General features: G+C 39.1%; 1 protein-coding gene across 1 annotated transcript in view; it reads right to left on the bottom strand.

The window, feature by feature from the left end:
• Positions 1-19,105, bottom strand: part of PTPRR (protein tyrosine phosphatase receptor type R) — a gene marked incomplete at its 3' end in the record, with an annotated part of 141,724 nt that overhangs the window by 19,802 nt on the left and 102,817 nt on the right. Inside the window, exons 7-9 of the mRNA XM_084302340.1 lie at positions 12,870-13,056; positions 7,350-7,434; positions 379-458 (exon numbers count right to left, since the gene is read on the bottom strand). Of these exons, the coding sequence (XP_084158466.1) occupies positions 379-458; positions 7,350-7,434; positions 12,870-13,056 (352 nt within the window). The remainder of the gene's footprint in view (positions 1-378; positions 459-7,349; positions 7,435-12,869; positions 13,057-19,105) is intronic.

The raw sequence follows: 19,105 nt of genomic DNA, 5'->3' as shown, positions 1-19,105 counted from the left end.
TTTTTTTTTTACCAAAATACCAGTATTTCTGTCTCCGTTGAAAGGTAGCCTTTTTTTCCTTCCTATAAGGCAGCAAGACAATATAAACCAGTAAATACTGAATTAAATAGAAACAGTGATGAATGTGTTTCTCAATGCTTTATATGTATTTGATAACCTTTTTCTTACTGCAGCCACTTTAGCACATTGATGGCTATGTGGTCTATGGCACAAACAGATCATGAAACTACTTCCATCACAGCAATGTAGACAAAGAGATTATAGGATTTATCAATGCAGATGGGTAGGGATAAAATGAGTGGTACCTTGGCAAAAACAGCTATTCAGGTGGAAAATCAAATATTCTCAAAAGCACAGGAAGAGTGTACATTTACTTACCCTAATGTAGTTAGCATTTATGTAGGTACTCAAGGAGTCAGATGGATTTTTTGGTTTCAAATACACTCTGCTTAGAGGATCTAAGAGCACAAGGAAGACGGAAATTGAAAAGAAAACCCATAATTAGAAGATTTCTATAGAGAATCAAAGACTTGTTGAAGAAAATAATCTATGGTTATTCGGGGTTGTCAAGCACTATAGCATTATGCATGATTTTTTTTTTTTTTGCTGCAAAGACTCATCACATGAAACTAAGGAATACCTACACTGCACAGCTCTGGGCTGTGTAGAAGTATCTCAGTAAGCTGTGGACATTACAGCAATACTATCATGTCTGGGCAATGTTCAAGTAAGTTCTAATCTGCCTGTGTTGAGTATCCAGCTGACCTGTCTAGACTGTCTCTGCAGCTTGTCATATCTTTGCAGGATGCTAAATAAATATACCAAGTCCTTTGGATTCAGCTTAGATACCTCTGCATGAAGCTGTGCTGTTTCAATGACTACAGTTGGATTTAATTTAAGAAAAGTCCTCCCCGCCTGGGGTGAAATCAGCTATGTGTTTCTATATCAGTGCAATGTTCACTGTACGAGTCTGGACTAAGTGATCTTTATCTTTTCTTTCAGTCCCCTGTTCTCATCTGACACAATTTGTGAACACTGGTGTGTAACAGGCTGTAGAAAAAATGCCAAAATATGGAAACATTTTCCTTCATGCTCTTCTTCCCTTCACTGTCTTGGATGACCTAGAATGAAATGGGGCACGGTTCTGCTGACTGTAGAACTGGGGGTTAAAAAATTCCCCCTGCAAATGATGTTTTTGTTTGTTCGTTTGTTTGTTTGTAATGATGTGATTGCCCATGTACTAGCCTTTTGGAATTAAAGCCAGTAAATTCTCAATTACATACTGTAACGGAGAGAGAAAAGGAGGAGGGAAATGAGAGCCTATGTAGTGGCTCTGTAGGGGCACACTTTGGTTTTCTTTGCACCTTTTCTGAAAGAATATTCTAGTTTTAACAAAATGATATAGCAAAATTTCTGTACTGGAAAAAAATAATAATTTCGTCCATGAGTTTGCTTCATTAATTAAGTAGAATCATCAGCTTTTTGACAGTGTCCAGACCCCTATTAGTTTGGAAATGGTCTCTGAATAGCTGCTGTGTGAGTGCAATCGAGGCAAAGTGTTAAAAGATTTTTACATGGATGCTGAACTGGAGAGTAGTAAGAAAACACTATTTATTAGGTGGCCCTGCCGTTTACACCAAAAGATATTATTGATGTACGTATGCTGCAGCAAAAACTGGCACTTTCAGAGTTGCTTTTGAATTTCTTTTGTGACTTTTCATCCTGTTCCTATGAAAAGATAAAACCTTTGCAAATCAAAGGAAGAGACAGGGTGATCCCACACATACTTTATGTCCTTTTCCCCCTAGAGGTGACAGGAGCTTCGTGGGAAGGGAGTGGAGCCAGTACAGAACTCATACCCGTGTTATGAAGTATGTTTCTTAAAATGGACAAATGAATGAATGTCTTTTAATTCGAAGTCTGTGCATGGAAGTCTTGTCCTCTGTGTTAACAGCACTACACGAAGCCTGCTTAGCTTGTGTTACAAGTCTCTTTGTACAAGCTCTCCCAACTTTTTCACTTAGAGCATTTTTTTCCCCCTTAACAATATGAGGACAGGAAACCTCTCATTCCTTTTCAGCACAGCGTGATTATTAGCCATTTCCACAAATGCCTCAGGCTACGTGGCCTTGAAAAAACACTCGCTTCCTCCAGCTCACACAATGCCTCCAATTCTGATGTAGCTTGACCCCTACCTTAAAAAACCTCTTCCAAGCAGACTCAACATCCAGCTTATTTACCGTACCTTGGGACAAATTCCTCTGTTACTAAGGAGCGGCTAACTCAGCTTCAGAATTTATGCGACTTTCTTCCAATTCCAATCAACTAAACAATCACTGCTTTGGAATAGAGATCTTTTATAAATTAACAGTCCTAATCGTTTCTGAAATAGATAATTGCTGCACACATTGCTCAGAAATGAGGAACACCTGAGCACTGCTCAAGATCTAGAGCCACTAAGCAGTCACTGCACACAAATGGAAGTAATTAGCTGAGTTCTGTATGACAAATACCTCGGAGGTAATCATCTTCTCCTCAAGGATGGCAAAGTCTGAGAGTCTGAAGCTACAGTGGGAAGACACAGATGGTGGCTGCAAGGCTGAATTCATCAATGTTTGTAAAACATCTTGAAGTGCAGCAGAGCTGTTAAGCACTTGTAATTGCTAATAAAAAATGCCTCCTACAATTTTGACTGAGGCAAAATTACTGCTGTTTTTTCCATGTATCTAGGAAGTCTGGAATAGCTCGCCCATTAAAGTGGAAGAGGTTTCCTCTAGCTCCATCTTTAACAAACTAATACTGGTATGAATTTACCAGGCTGGAGGAATAAGAGTGAGTTAAAGTGTCTGTAGCTTGAGAGGAGCCATGAGAGTAGCCCATGTAGGGATGGTGTTGCCAGACAGCCTTCCCAGTGCCATCGATACTGGAGTTTCATCCACTGTATGAACACCACTTTGTCGTGAAGGCTCAGAGCTTCATCCCATTTCTCAAACTATTCTGCTGTGGGTTGTTAGTTATTTTCCCCTTTCATTTAGACCGCTGCTATGTACTAAATTCTTTAGGGCATGGGTATGTCTGTTCTTGTAGTATTTCCAAGGTAAGTCACTTGTTCCTCTTAGTCTAGTCCCAGTTACCTTACTGACAGTAGGACTCAAACTGTGTAAGAAGGGCTATCCTTATGGTATTTCTCTTTCCTGGCCAGGAAAGGAAAACAAACATTTTGTGAGGCAGGCTGCTGCCACACTTGCAGCCAATGAGTCATACAGCTTTTGGATATTGAAGCATTTTGAAATTCACCCACTCCTATTTTGCCTGTTTTTGCTTGCAGCCTATAAATTAAGCATGGGTTCTCGTATTCTTTGACAAATATTGTAACACAGAACATGGAAGAATCATACCAGACTGTATCCCTAATCTATGCCAGGTACAGAATAGCACTATAGGGCAGGGAATGGGTATTAGACGTGCAAATAATACAACAGCCTCAAAACACCTCATGTATGAAATACCTGTAAACTACATGCCATTTTTAAATCTCTTCTGAGTCACTTCCCAGTACTTTCATTATAGACTGGGATTTCCCTATGGAAAACCTAACAGATTTATGATGGTGAGTGTTACTACACTTAAAACATACTTCAGCACTAGAAAATAAAGCTTCATTGATGCAAAGGGAATCTCTCGTATCTTCCAGAAATAAGGTTTGCCTAATATCTATTTGTATTTTTAACTATGCAGCCTAACATTAATTAAATAATCAATTACAATAGTGGCTATTATAATTAGTATATAATAACAGTTATGATACTGGTGACTACAACTAGGACACGTTTTGTCAAATCACATGGAAATACACAAGTTTTTTGATGAATCCATGATGAATTCCCCCAAGATCAAACATTTTTTTCACATTCTGCTGTGAAAATATGATTTTTTATTTTTTTTTTAATTTGTCTGTAAAAATCTGGAGTTGATCCTTTGCCTTCATTAGGGAGCAGGACTGGAGCAAACAGGATAGAGTTCATAGTCAGGACTATAGTACAAGGGAGCTCAAAAATCCTCAGCAAGAGAACGGTTTCCCAGCATCTGTCTATAAGCTTGTGTACAAAAGTGCTTTGTTCATACAACTCAGATTTAAGTTTCACCTTGTCTTTAAACAGAGTGCCAGAGCCAGTTTTAGTACAAACAACAACAGTTTGTAGATTTGTGGGTCTGACCCACCAAGTGCTTTGCACCTTCCTGTCACTGTGAATCTGCTGCTCTGCAGCAACTGTTTTCATGCAGGCTTTTGCCCTGAGGGTACTTCTTAAAAAGAAATAAGGAATGATGTCCAGGTACCTTGGATGTGTTGCACACACACAGATACCCACCGAATAGTGTTAAGCCAATGGCTCCTTTGTGAGCAAGAGATCACGCATGCTCTGAAGCACCACAGCAATTTTACCTGGTTTGAGGTGGAGAAGTGAAATAGGAAGGGGGAAAGATACAGGTCTTTGAAGCTGAGGTCCTGCTGTGGTAGGGGCTGCAGGAGGCAGCAGGCAAAGGGGAAGGTGTGAAATGGGAGGATGAAGAGGGGGTACCAGGGTTGGTGTTCTGCCCCAGGGATGTAACCATGGTGAGACTGTAGGACTGGGAACACGTTCAGAGGGAGCCAGAAATGCTGTAAGTGGATGGTGGGGGAATGCAGCTGAATGAAGATATGGAGAGGGGTTTAACAGGACCGGTAGGTGGCATCTTGGTCAGGAGGAGGGATGGAGAAAGAATGATCTCAAGGAACAGTCTAACCACTTGCCTTGTCCCTTCGTTTGGAGTATTAGCATATTGCTATGAAACAAATAGCACTTAGAAAACCCTCGCATTTGTATTTGAGTGTTGGCTATACTATACTGCAACTGAAACATCTTTCACAGAAATGTAACATTTCCTGAACATCACAGTTTTCCATACAGAAGTGATTTTCACGAGGCAGTCATTTTATTCCACCAGCCTGAGTCTGTCTGGGTAGTATCTACTAACATTAACCTGCCCCCATGCACCCTGTGACAGAATTATCTGTGTTCGAGTTATCTTGTAGAAAATGAGAACATCCTCCCCAGCGTAGAGGGTGGAGTGGGTAGATGGGGGCATTTTTAGAGATAATCCATCAATCTCAACGTCACTTGTCACCACAGGTGCCCTGATTCAAGAGACGCGCCCAGTGCTGGGAATGGAAAAGCTGACACGGGCGCGCTAAGCAGTAGGTTGATATCATCCAAGCAGGAAAGCAGGAAGGCTGCTCTATTTAATCATGCAAATCGTTTCCAAACCCTTTTGGACTGGGCGTGGGTGTGCGAGTATTTATTATGAGCGTGTGCCTCGCTCCTCAAAATATCTCCTTTGAAAAAGCTCGGTGCTAACACACAACAGACCTTTTGATTTCTGTCAAGGAGGGTTACAAAGCGCCTGTCAGAGAGTAGCTGTGGTGCACACCGGCAGTAAGTTTTGACTGAAAATGTGCCTCAGAGTCAGCTGCACGCCCCAGCTAGCTGGAAGTGAAAACACAAAGGCATTCTGATTCTCAAAACTCATCAGCATCAACCGCGGCCCAGCTGCTGCGACCCAATTCGAAACACATGCGGCACCGAAGCAGGGCTCTTTGCACTTGCAAGGTGTTCCTGAAGGCAAACCTGATGCTAGGCGCTGTAGGAAGGGGGATCTCCTTAAAAAATGCTGCCTGTCAGGCAGAGGGAGGCTTGGGTGATATCCTGGCTCCGCCACAGCCGATGGCAAACTCCTGCTTTCGTCAAAGAGGTCAGGATTTCGCCCTCTGTGCACATCCTGTTGACACTGGGCCAAACTGTCGGGGCCGCTTAATTTTCTGATTACTTGGTAACTGATAACTTGTATTCAATTGCTTTCATTTGTTTAATTCCCTTCAACATCCCACCACCGCACTCAGCCGCACACAGCTATTCGCTGCAACAGAGGAACTGGCCCTGGAGGCAGCGGGAATTCTGCTGGTGGCTGAAGGGAAGCAAGGGCTCAACACAAGGAGTTTCTTTCCCAGCCATGTATCGTGTTTCTGAGACCAATCTAGCAGCTGAAGGCCATCTTTTTCATTAATCTGACTGCAAGGTCTTCGGATGGTGCGATCAAATTACAGAGCATCCAGGCTCACTGAGAAAAATCCTGTAATTTAAAGTGTGTGAGTTCGTATACTCACTCGTATTAGTGTATAACATAGTTCTACAAGGACATTACAGAGATAATTAGAAAACAGCTTCCTAGTTGATAGGACATGCTATCATTTAGAAAGTATTCTTCATTCCAAACCCAAGCAAAAAGTTGTGTTTACGTTTTTCTGTGGGAGTGTCCCCCAACAGTTAGAGTCACAGAAGTTTTCCACTTCAATACTGTCAAAATATTATAAAAGCACAACTGTTCATATCTATATTTAGTGCAATATTTAAAGTTCTGCAACCTATTTTGAAACTGATCACAAAACAAAATGATTAATGAAAGAGAAATGGAATGTCTCAGTATCCCCCAAGAAATGTTATAAAAATAGTTCAATTTCAGAGAAATGTGCATTTTGAAGGAAAACTATTCCACTGAAAAGTTTTCAATCACCTCTAATTATAATAAAGCAATTGTAACTATGTCAGAAATAAATTATTTGGGCCAATGAAAATACAGAAGCAGTATAGCAAAGCAGTAATAACTCCACAGCAATGATGAGGCAGCACTGTGTGAGAGTGGTTTTCTTACTAGTGTAAACAGATTCCCACAAAGCCATGCAATGCATGGAGAAGAAGAAAAAAAATCAAAACAACAAACCGATAAAACCCAAATAACAGAGGACTTATAAAGTAGGAAGTCCACTATGAGAAAGGATGGGATGCAACTGCTCTTTTAGTCTGGGCGACTTAAAGTTAGACAGGATCCCGAGTAGCTTGACCCAACCAGAGGGAATTCAGTGATGGGGTGCACGCTGCAGGATGGTGTGGGCTGTGATGCAGGCAACGGCCTTGGTCCTCTCATTCCCCAGACTAGGGAAGATATTGCAAGGCACAGCGCTCTTTCTACCCCTTTGCTTGAGCTGATGTCCAGAGAAAACCAGCATGCACCCCAGCTGCATTTCCGCAAGTGGTTGGGATGCAGCCAAAGTGTACCTACTGACTAAGGCATCCATGTAGAGTCCTGCATTGGCCAGTCCTCCAACACTGGGCTTTTCTTTCTACATAGACTACAAATACACTTATGAGTAGGTAGACAGTGATCAAAGATAAAGACAGATAGATTTTCACAGCAATATATTGTAAAAGAAGAACTAAATTCTGTAGTAGGGAACCATGGGATAACTCACTTACTTGGCAAAATTGTTTTATAGCGGTTTTTAGTTCCATGACTTGGGATGTCAATTTCTTTGGGATCCACAAAATTCATTGGTATTTCCTATAAGAAATAAATTAAATAAGATTGGTGTTTCCGAAGGAGCCATGCAGGAAATTATCACCAGAAGGCCATCTGCTGTTACACAACTGTCTTTTGACATCAAAGTTATTAAGAAAAAAAGTGGTTCCCACCTCAAGCCTGTCAACACCCTTCCTTTAATAAACACAGGAGTTGCATATTGAAGGGGCGACTTCCAAGGAACACTTCTGATGAATTATTAAAAGCAAGGTTTTTATAGGATTAGGAGATAGGTTAGAAAACACAATAGTACTAGAAAAATGGAGTTGAAAAGTGCAGTATCATACCAGAACAGAGCAAAAATTTACATAAATGGAACAGGAACTATCAAAACAATTAAATATTAATATATGTCTGCCTTTTTCTTTTTTTTTTAAATTTTGTGCAAAGCCCTTAACAATGTCATTTAAAGATTTTATTTATTTTTTAAAGACACTATTAATCTTTTAATACAGTCTAAATACTCTAACGTATAATTAAAAAATGAACCCACTTCTCTTCATTCTCCTTTTGACTTTTCATCCTCTGAGAGACATTGCCACCTTTAAATCTGCAGTTGTGCAAATGCCTAATGTGACAATCTGCTCTTGATCAGTTTAAAATCACTGTTTTTCAAGTTGTTTGTCAGAATGAAGAGCAAAATTCCTCCTATTTTTTGTTGAACAAAATGCTTCATTTGGTCTAAGGAGGGAAGAATCACATTGATTCTGAGGTCCTGAAAAATTGCTACTGCTCTTTTAAAAAAAACAACAAAAACTTCTGGAAATGGTAAAATGAGACATACATTTATTTTTATTTATTTATTTTATCCATGATTTGGGGGAACATTTTACCAGACAGGATATGCAAGATGCTTCAGTTGACTCAAATCTTCGTTTTTCACTGATTTTTTTTGGCCACCACTGTTTAAATTATCTTCGTGTAAGCTGGAATTTGATCTTTGGTAAATTAATACTTCTACTTAAGAGCAAAGTAATTTCTAGAGACTTCAGAACTCCCTTACTAGCCTGGGACATTTATCCAAAGAGACAGTGGCATATTATATAAATGCCTCTTGCAGACACATGAGGAGGCACAAAAGGTATTTGCTCTTCCCCTTTTCAATGCAAACCTCCTTTGACTTGAGCCGCTGGAAAATTTACTAAAGCATTTTCCTCCAAAATCAGCTGGTTTTTAACTCTACAGCCTGTCCTGGACTTTGGCAAAAATCAGAAGCACGGCTGTTGTCCTTCAGACCCAAGTACTTGTGGGGCCAAGGGCACAGACAGAAATCTGCCAATAGGCTGTGGATCACAGCCATAGACGGGTCACTTATTGCGAGACTGGCTATGAAATGCAAGAGGTGATTCCAGAATAAAATTCAGGATAGTATGGGGAAAACATCCCTGCTAGCAGTGGAAAATAAGCCCAGCACAAACACTTGCAAATTAGCACACAAAATCTGTATGTCTAGACAATATATATCTAATTGTTTTAGTAAACCAAATTGTTTTACTAAACATATATAATATATATATTTAAATAATTATAAATAATTTATAAGGTGCACAGTTGCATGCGTGTAACTACACGTCCTGCATATATGCCTTTGTTCATGGGCTACTTCACCTATTTGGGTGATACTCTGGCTCACACTGGACCTTCAAATGCAACAGCTGCTTATAAACAAAGAAATATGATTTGGGTCTCTGACAGCAGAGATAATGTGGCAACATTTATGAAAATTCAGGCAAATGTTTTTTATACCCATCCCTCCATTTTGGCGAGACAAAAAATTTATAGATTTATCTAGCTGGCATTTCCCATGCACGATTGTATTTTCTGACATTCCAGTGTTTCAGGAACATGAATTTTTCTGTTTTGTCACCAAATTCCCAAGTATTTTTTGAATAGCAGTAGCTCAGGCTATTGAAGAAATATATGCTGGGAAATTTATATATCTTCCTCATTGCCAAATCAGGTGCATTCCCCCAATTCCCCCAAGTAAAACTATTCAAACTTTCTGTCAGCCAAGGAAAAAAAAAAAAAAAAAAAGAATAGTTCTTTTTCTTTCTTAATAAATATTGTGGAAAAATGTTTTGATACTGACTAATTTTTACAAATAAAAAGTATAATTATTAGTTCTCTAAACTGTTAATTAAAAAATAATAATTTTTTAAACCAAAGTTAACCTGAAACTGATCATGCTTTAGTTTTCCATTGAAAACTTTGAACATTTCTCAATTTTTTGCACACTTGGAAGATTTTCATGGGAAATATTCATTTTAGTCTCAAGAAGACTGCGTTACTATATTTTCTTAGCTAGTTAAAACAAGATGAGTGAATGGAGCGGGCAACGGTTATATATTGCAAACTTTGCATGCTTTAAGTTCATAATAAAGCTATTTATCTGTAGCAAGGAAGACATTGAACAGAAACTGTTCAACAGCTTCTTCTTAAAACATATTTAAAAGCAAGATTTAAAAGCAGAACAGAAAAGCCATGATCTTTTCAATAGAATTCCTTGAAAAAAATGAATGACCAGAGTTATGTTGTGCCCCACTGAAGGAAGAATAAAATGTGAGTATCCATTGACCCAAAGCCATGAAGGGATGCTGTGTGAGAAGATTTGGGTAAATGAGATGTTGTGGACATGCCAAGTTGTTTGTACAAACTGAGTTCTAACATGGGGGCTTTAAACATGAAAATGTTATTTCTTCCAACTTTCCTGTCTAAGCTGCAGAATGACAGAAAATGGATGGCACAAATGGTGATAAAACAATGTTGGATGCTTAAAATTCTTTCCATGTACGCTGTCTGACCATTTGTTGGTAAAACAACCTAGTGATTTATTTTTCCTGAGCGAATGACTTTCACTCTAAACCCTGTTTCTGTAAAGGTGAAAAAAAGACAGGACTGTTTTATAGGAATGCTATTATTCATAATGAAAAACTACTCAGACTAAGATGGCACTCATCTGTTTTACTGACTTACATGCACAAATTGTAAAGGAAGTAAAACTCCAAGGAATCACATGCTTAGGCATGTTTAGAAAGAATTGAATTGTCTGTATGCTTTTGTTAAGATCAGTGTTGTATAGGTCTTCCTGCTCTTATATGTCCCATTGGGATACACGTTTCTGTGAATCTCTATTTATTAAATCTGAGCTATTAACCAGTCTTAAAAAGTTTTGCTTGTTTAGTTTGGTTTGCTAATGAGTTGTAAAAGTTAAAAACAGTATGCTAATATTGGGTTGGGTAGCTTTGTGTGTTAGGGTTGTCTGATCTGGTACCCTCTGATAGCAGTAAGTAGCAGGACACCTGAAGGAACTATAGGAACAAGATGAGCTTTTCATTTTACTTATCTATCTATCTATCTATCTATCTATCTATCTATCTATCTATCTATCTATTTATTTTTAACTTAGCCACCTGATTGCATTCTTTTAGCAAGAAATATAATGAATATTCACTCATGTTCACATTCTTGCTACTCGTGATTTTATAGGCTTCTATTAGAGCCTATAAAGGACTTTCCTAGTCAAAGGAGTCCTTGCCTGAGTCTATCTAGCATCATTGGATACAGAAGCTACTCTAGCCTGTGATTATATTCACCATACTTCCATACATGCTTCGAAATGGAGTGATCAAAGCAGCTTGCACTTCTGCCTGTCATATAGGTTTTTCCACCATCATAAAGATGTTTTCTATTTTATTCTCTATTCCTTTTCCCATGACTCTTAGCCCTCCATTTCAGAACCGAATGAAGTATATAAAACTATTTCCCCCAGACACATAACATTTTATTTTTCAATCCTGAATTTCACCTACCTTGTTACACTCATATAATCCATCTGGAACTTCTTTGAAGTCCATTTCTAATTTTACTACTCTTCATAATTCAGTATCATCATACTTTGTCCTTACTATTTATTCCCTTTTCTAAATGGCTTTTGAGCATCTTGGTCAGTACCAGATCTGAAATAGATGCCACTGGACAGCCTCCTTTCAGTCTGAGAAGCAACCATATAGGCTACAAATCCCTCCTATGCTACAAACACTGTGTTGCTTCTTCCCTGATGTACTGCATTTGCTCATATAACTATTAGTTTCTTTGCAATTTCTCTGATACATACACCAGACTTACAGGTCTGTAGTTCTCTGAATCTCTTCTGGAGCCCTTCTGGAAAACTCTTGTTAACTCTGCCCTCTGATTTCCTAAATACTGGCACCCAAGTGCTAGTGTACCCCTGCCCTGTTAACACATCAGTTAACTATAAATATGAAGTCCTTCAGGACTTCTGGGCCGAGCTTATTCCAGTGTTTACTTTTTATACAATTTATTGATTTGTTCTATTCCATTAACACTTCAATATCGGACAGACCCTCTAGCAATCTGTTTTAATCTACTTCTGTCACACAGGTAGGAAATTCCGTATGTTCATCTGTGGTGACCACGGATATAAATAACACAAACACTTTTCTCCTGTCACCTCACATTTTCTACCCTTTGTTCTTCTACTGATCCTCATACTCTTTGTTATGTTTTGTGCTTTTGATCTATTTAAAAATAAAGCTATAGGGTTTTCTGTAAGTTCAAAACCTTTTTTTTTGGCCTGCCTTATTCAGCTTCCACATTCAACTGGCTTCTGTTTACACTTTATTCTATTTCCCTTGTAAAGACTGTCTCCTTTTTTCTGATAGACATTTTTATCTGGCTGTTTTGCAATACCAGTCTCTTTCAGGCCTTCCTGAAGTAATATTTAATAGTGTGTTTTCCCTGAGTTAGTTTTCCTCCTGTGATTTGTTTCTTCCTGGCCACTGTCTTGGTTTTACCTTCTTACCCTTTTTAATATTAAATAGAGTTGTAGGAGACTTTCCTTTTTTTTTTTGGTCTTGAGTATACTAGGCCCACAGTAAGGAGTGTTTGTTAAAGAAATGTTCAACTGACTCAGGAGCTGCTTCTCTTTTTTGGTGTCCCTGTCTGCTCCAGAAATGTCATTTATACCGCCTAAAATTGTAGACTTCAAATTATAAACATTACTAGATGATGTTTACATGGGGATAAACAAAACCTCCAATTATTACTGTGTTTTCTGTCATCACATCCTTTATGATCCCTCTGAAACTGTCACAGCATTACAGTCCTGGCTGTTTGTACTGCACCTCTAATACAACATTTATCCCATCTAAGAATGGAACTTCAAACTGGGAGGAATCTGTGTTATCTACGGCTATAGGTAACAGTTATTTATGAGCTATTTATCTCAGCGAGTTCAGATTTCTAAACATAAAATACCACCTTGGAACAATCTCATCAGCCATTCAGAAATTATTTGCACCTTGATAATAAAATGCTGCCCAATTTTTTTTTTTTCCATTGTTTCTGTTGTGCCAATTATGTAAAAATCCTCATTTAAAGCTTGTTGTTAAACTCACCATGAATTCTGTTTGAAGTAAATGAGAACATGCGACTGCATCTCGGAGCTGCTGCCGTGTCAGGACGCGGCCAGCTGACTGCAGGTATTCCATTGCCACCTTTTCTCGTGGAGTCGGCACAGAGACGAAAGGTTCAACACTTCCCAAACTACTCATATCCAAAGTCAGAGAGACATTGGATCCTCGTCTGCATTAGAAAATAATTAAAAGTTACATCACATCAGTGTTGATTGTAAGTCCCATACTCATGCAGCTGATCCTGAGTTAGTTATGAACCATGATTTTCTGTGTAATCACTGGGATATTTGAATATGCAAAGATTGGTTTCATTGGAAGCACTGGGTGGCCACGAAACAAAGATTTTACAGATCACCCCACCTCTTGAATCTAACAACTAGTTTTGAAAGAACGCTCTTCTAGGGAGGAACTATTTGGATTATTCTTAAAAGTAGAAACAGCTCCCTGTATGCTACTTAATGATGTTAAATGTGCAAGTGGTATGTTGGTAAGGAAGAAATGTTTTGCAGAAAGAAAAGGGAGTTTATTTCTAACATATATATAAAAAGCTGGAAATAAATTCACAGCATGTTGTTTACATTTTTAAGAATCTATGCAAATATAAAATATAGAAGGGGAAAAAGTCATAAAATCAATAGAAATTAGTGGAAAGGGAGTGCCAACATTGTGTATACCAAGTCAGTGGACAACATTTTGGGTGAGGTAAGTGAGAAGCGAGAAACATAAAACCACGATAAATCCCAGGAGAAGGAACGGTCACAGACATAGAGCGGTTATTCAGAAATGCCAAACATCTCACATAGGACAATCAAATTCATCAATGTTTCCACATTTCCACAAGAAAACAATGTTTGATTCAATCACACCTTTGAGCTGTGCAAATACCAAGAAAGCACATTTCTGTGTGTTTGGTATGAGCGCTAACCTTTTCGTTGCTTTCTCCAAACAACACTTTAGGAAACTTTTTTCATAGTTTCAACCCATTGATCAAATGTTACCTACTCAGCCCTTAACTTGAGGTTTGTCAATGGCACTAAATCTATGCTCTGTGAATTGTGATGACTAAACACACATCCATAGGCATTAATCAAAGCTTCTGTATTTACTAATCTGAATTTGTTACTGTGAAGACTGTGAGTTAGCCACCTATCTCTGAATTGGGCTACAGATGCCCTGTCAGTGTAAACACATCTCTAACATTTACCAAGCAGCACTGTGCATATAGAGATGTGACAACACTAGTTTCATCCCCTTAACAGTAATACATATTACCACATATTACTATAAATATCACACAAACTTCACCAGACAGTATCTGTGAGGCATCTGCTATCAATACTGGGGGAATGCTTTCCTTGAGTCTGCAGCGAAAGTTGTGTTAATGCTTGTCTTTTACTCTCCTCTCATTATCCATGAGTGGCCCATAGATATTTGAATGCACACATATTTGAGTAAACTATTTGTCTTTTCTGATATTGTGACTCTTTACTTCAGGCTGGTGTTGCTGCTTAATTTTTAAACCTTTTTTTTTTTTTTTTCCTGCCACCAGAATGAGTGCTCTTAGGGTTTATTACTTTCTTCTCTGGTGGTTTTGTTTTGTTCTGAACTAGCTTCCCTCCCTCTCATACATGTCAGCAGATCCTTCAGTAACTTTATTTTAAAAAACTATTTCTATCGTGTCATTCAGCATGAATAGAAATGATTTCAGCCACCCACCTGCCACTTAGCAAAACACAAAACAACAATCACCAAGAAAAGAGACCACCTGATGGAATCTGTGAATCTCAGATTGTGCCATACTGTCCATGAGCCTATTTCAGCTTAAATGATGGGTGGGTGACAGCGACAGATTTGCTGTCCAGGCACACAGATGGCAACAATGAGTCAGTGGCAGGAGCTGAGGTGGGAGAGGCAAGATGGAGCCGAGGTGGCTGCAGGCAGCTGGCTGCCTCCTGGGGTAAACGGGGACAATTTCTGCTGGCAGAGGGAAGACAGAGGGGTATGGCACTGCTAATTCAGCTAGGAGGAAGGCAGAACTGAAGTAGCATCTTGAGCAGAAATGACGAGCAGCTGTTACATGCATGTTGCATGCATTGGCTACCAGCAGTGCTCTGTGGATTGCTGTGCAACCTCCACAGCATAGAGGTCCTGCCTGGTGGCTGCCCTCTGATGGAGGGCTCTGGCTCACGTACCCGAGCCACCTCCCCAGGGACCATTCTCGTCTGCAGAGAAGTCAGTCCCTCAGCTCCATGCCACTCCGTGAGGAAAACATCCTGTTAGACTGCTTTCTCATAAAAACCCTCTCACTTAAGCACCTCTTCTGGCCATGAGTAGCAATTTATTCCGCGGAAAAAGGCAGTCCCTCAAACAGGTGGCTCTGAGGGCTGATATCACAAAACAGATCTTTTGAAAACCAGCCAGAAATTCACAGAAGAGGTGTGCAATGAACATCTCCAAAACTGTTTTGACTACCTTTGGCTGAGGAAAGGGTAGCAACTGAGACCCAGCCATACTTCTGGAAGAGCCTCCTGAGATTTCCTAATATAGAGGAAAAGTATTCTCATTGTTTAGTAACAAAGTACAGTGAAAATGTTAATATTTTCTTTGGCTTTCATATTGTTATAACTGACAGTCTTGGCAAAAAGGCTATTTCCTTTTTAACAACAACAGAAAATATACCTGATCTAATTATAACTTTGAGTTTACAGCTTTTACCATTTATGGGGATTATTGAGGAATACCAGTGTTGAGAATCAAATAACTTACTCTGGAAAGAAAAAAAAATAGTTCTCACTATATATTTAACACATTAAAATCTACACAGTGAATAAAAACTGAACATAAGACAGAAAATAAAGGATAGAAGTCTTTTTTATAAAGACATAGAACGAATAATAGCTCTAAAGGTAATTCCTCCATAAAAATAGGCACCTAAACACTTCTAAGAAGAATGCTTATACTAATAAAAAGATTTTAACAATGTTTACATTAGTTAACTATTGCCAAGATTAACATTAATTATATAGACCTCTTTACTCCGTTCAGGGCTATGCTGAGAGAAAGGGCTGAAAACAGGGCATTTTGCCTGCTGTTGAAAGATCAGGGAGGGCATGAACCCATCATGTTATTGTATGCTGTACTGTAAGATGCTTGTAGTCTCAGATCCTGCTCGGGACTCTTGGATTTTAACTATTTTTCATAGTTAAATTCTTCACTTTCTGTAGAAAAAAAGAAAGCAGGAATTCTCTTCTGGTGTTACCACCTGAGAAAGAGGTGAAGTAGTGAGCAATCCTTTACCCACCTTATTGGAAAGAATGCACAGTACATCAGTGGGACCAATGAATCTGCTACTCAGATAACTAATTTTTCTTGGACCCCTCTAAACATACATATACATATACACACCCTATATATACATGTATATACATGCACACCCTGACAACACACTGGTATCCTTCCATTTCAATTACAGCAAAGAAGCCATACACATGATTTTTCCCTTATTTCTGAATATTTACAATTCTATGCTACAATCCTCTAAATAACTTTATCTTCTGTTCCCCGTGTTAATAGCCAAAGTAGAGAAGATTGATTTGCTTCTCTGTAAGTAGAGCTCCCTGTCCTGGAATCCCCTCGAGGTTCTGTCTTGGTGGGGATGAGCATTGTGTGAGGAATCTGAGGAATTGTAAACATTCATGACAACATTACATTAAAGTCAGCAAGAGACTAACTCTTCCGACTTTTCACCAGCTGGGACAGCCACCTCATTACTGGGTATGCGAATAAGTGCAATCAGGAAACCACTTGTGTCTGTGTATTGTCTAGTACCTCAGAGGGGGGCCTACTACATACTCATAGCCCTATTTTCAACAAGGCAATAAGAACACGTCCGCTAATGAGAATCCACTGGAGGATTTTTAATTGTGCATTTATAGAAGCAGATTTTATTGGAGACATGATGAAAAAATGCAGTGTTTGTTTGAAAATTCTCAAAAGGAAGCTCCACCTGTCCACCTCAGAGGGCCAACAGGTTACCCAAGCCTATTAATCATTAGCAAGGTCATTTCCAGGTCTTCCCTGACCCTAAAATTAAGCCGCAGTCGGTGATTATGAAAATCCAACTACCCAACATGTTTCTCCCAGTTGTTTATTTAAGCTGGGCAATTTCTTTAAATACACCTTCCCATGTTTATTCAGCACTCTTGAAAAACGTGACGCCCAGATTCCCTGTCCTGGGCTTTGCCTGGGGCCTGGGGCCTGGGGCCCACCGGCAGCCATTGCCCTCCGACCCTGCCATTGCAGGCCCGGGCGGTGCTTCCTCTCGCACCCGCGCTCCTCGCCCCATCGCTGCGCCTCCGAGGGCCACAGGCAGGCCTGTGTCAGCCCTGCAGGTGGAAGGAAGCCATTAATTAGCGGGAAGAGCAGAGCTGGCTGGCTGCGGCTGCTGGGGAGGGAGCTGCTTTGCATCCCGAGATCCTGCCTGTAGGCTGGGATGCTCCACAGGGCTTCTCTCCACGGGTTTTACTGCAGGGACAAAGGGAAAAGCACTGCCATTTCCCCGTGGGTTTCATTTCACTGGTATTCCTCTGGTCTAGACGTGAGTCCTGATGCTCTCCCCGGGCTGTCCTATGAGCATTCAGGTGGGCTTTGCGCTGCTGTAATTGCACTGAAGGAGCACAATTAGGCACACCATTTCCACCACTTACTGCCTTACTGATGCCTTTTCCAGTGCTACAACTCTCGTGCTTATCTAGTTTCATGTTTCAGTAGAATAATTCAAAGAAAAACAAAATTAAATTCACAAAAAAAAAAAAAAAAGGCAGTGGAAAAAATATAGGACCCAGCTTTCCTGCTGGAGTTTAAAATAGCTAAGAGAAAACATGTTCATGAGGATGAACAAATGTGGTAGATAAAACTGCTGTGGGGTGGGGATGTGAAAAGCACAGCAAATCAGACAAGGACATAACGTTGTTCTTGTTATTAATGCTGTATTTTGAGATAAAATAAATAAAAGTAGGGTGCTGCATAGCTCCCATTGACTTCATGAAGAAAAATCAGGTTCTGTGTTAAAAAGAAAGCAGAAGAGAAGAAATACACAAAGGTTAAAAAAAAAAAAAAAACAAAAAAACAAAACAAAACAAAACAAAACAAAAAAAAAAACTTGTTAAAAAAGGGTTAAAAAGGGGTTAAAAAGGGTTAAAAAAGGGGACTGAACATACTGCTATTTTCTATTAGCCTTGGGCAAAGAGTAACACAGATCTTCTAATATACGAATGAGACATTTCCTTACAAATCCAGATTTATAATGTCCATTACAGTCAGTCCTCATAACACCAAGAGATGACTCTCATTTGAGGTGAAATATAATTCGATAATTTTAAAGTAACATTCACTATGTCATTAAATAATTACTTTTAATAAGCATAAGAATAGTTTATGCAATTTCCACAAGTGCTTATATATGACACTTGCTCTGTACACAATAGCCTGAAATATATATCACATTGTACTGGTAATATTACTGGATGCCTAGGGAAAGTAGGGTGAAGGAGACTATGGTTACGTTAATGGGTGTGGTAATCTCTATTTTTTTCCTGCCCATCAGTATATTATTTCAAGCAAGGCTTCTAAGCATGCGGTAAAACTCCATTATTAACAACCCAAAGTGGAAAAGAGAATATTTTTTCCTAGGTCTCTATTTTTTTTCTTGGAAATGCAGAGCTTGTGGGTTTCAGTTTTCTGTTATGCTGCAACACACATTAAAGAATATTCTGACAGAAAAACAAAAAAAAAGAAAAGAAAAAGAAAAAGAAACCCACAAGTTATGATAATATACAAGGCACATAAATGTAGTATCCTCTTATTTACTCCTACTTTCACCAAAGGTTAATCAATAACATCAGCATAAGTTTGAGAAAATAGTGAATAAAAGATACAACTATGTGAATGTCATCCCAATAAATAAATACTGCACAAAGTATTTAGTGCATATAATGCACTTTTTAAACTCCTAGGTGCTTTATGAGGCATTGCTACACATATTCTACACTTGGCAAGTCTATGATGAGAACTCAATTTCCCAAATGATCTCAGATTTGCCTGCTGACATTTTGGGGTTCCACTTGGTTTTTGCTTGAACAACCATTGCAGCTTTTAAGTACCAACTCAGACCTGAGGTTCTCAACACTTTTAAACAAATCAAGCTCATGTAACACAAA

This window comes from Netta rufina (genome assembly GCF_964035555.1).
Source record: "Netta rufina genome assembly, chromosome: 1".
Lineage (NCBI taxonomy): Eukaryota > Metazoa > Chordata > Aves > Anseriformes > Anatidae > Netta > Netta rufina.
Note: the sequence above shows the minus strand (reverse complement) of the source record. Positions and strands in the feature narration are given on the sequence as shown.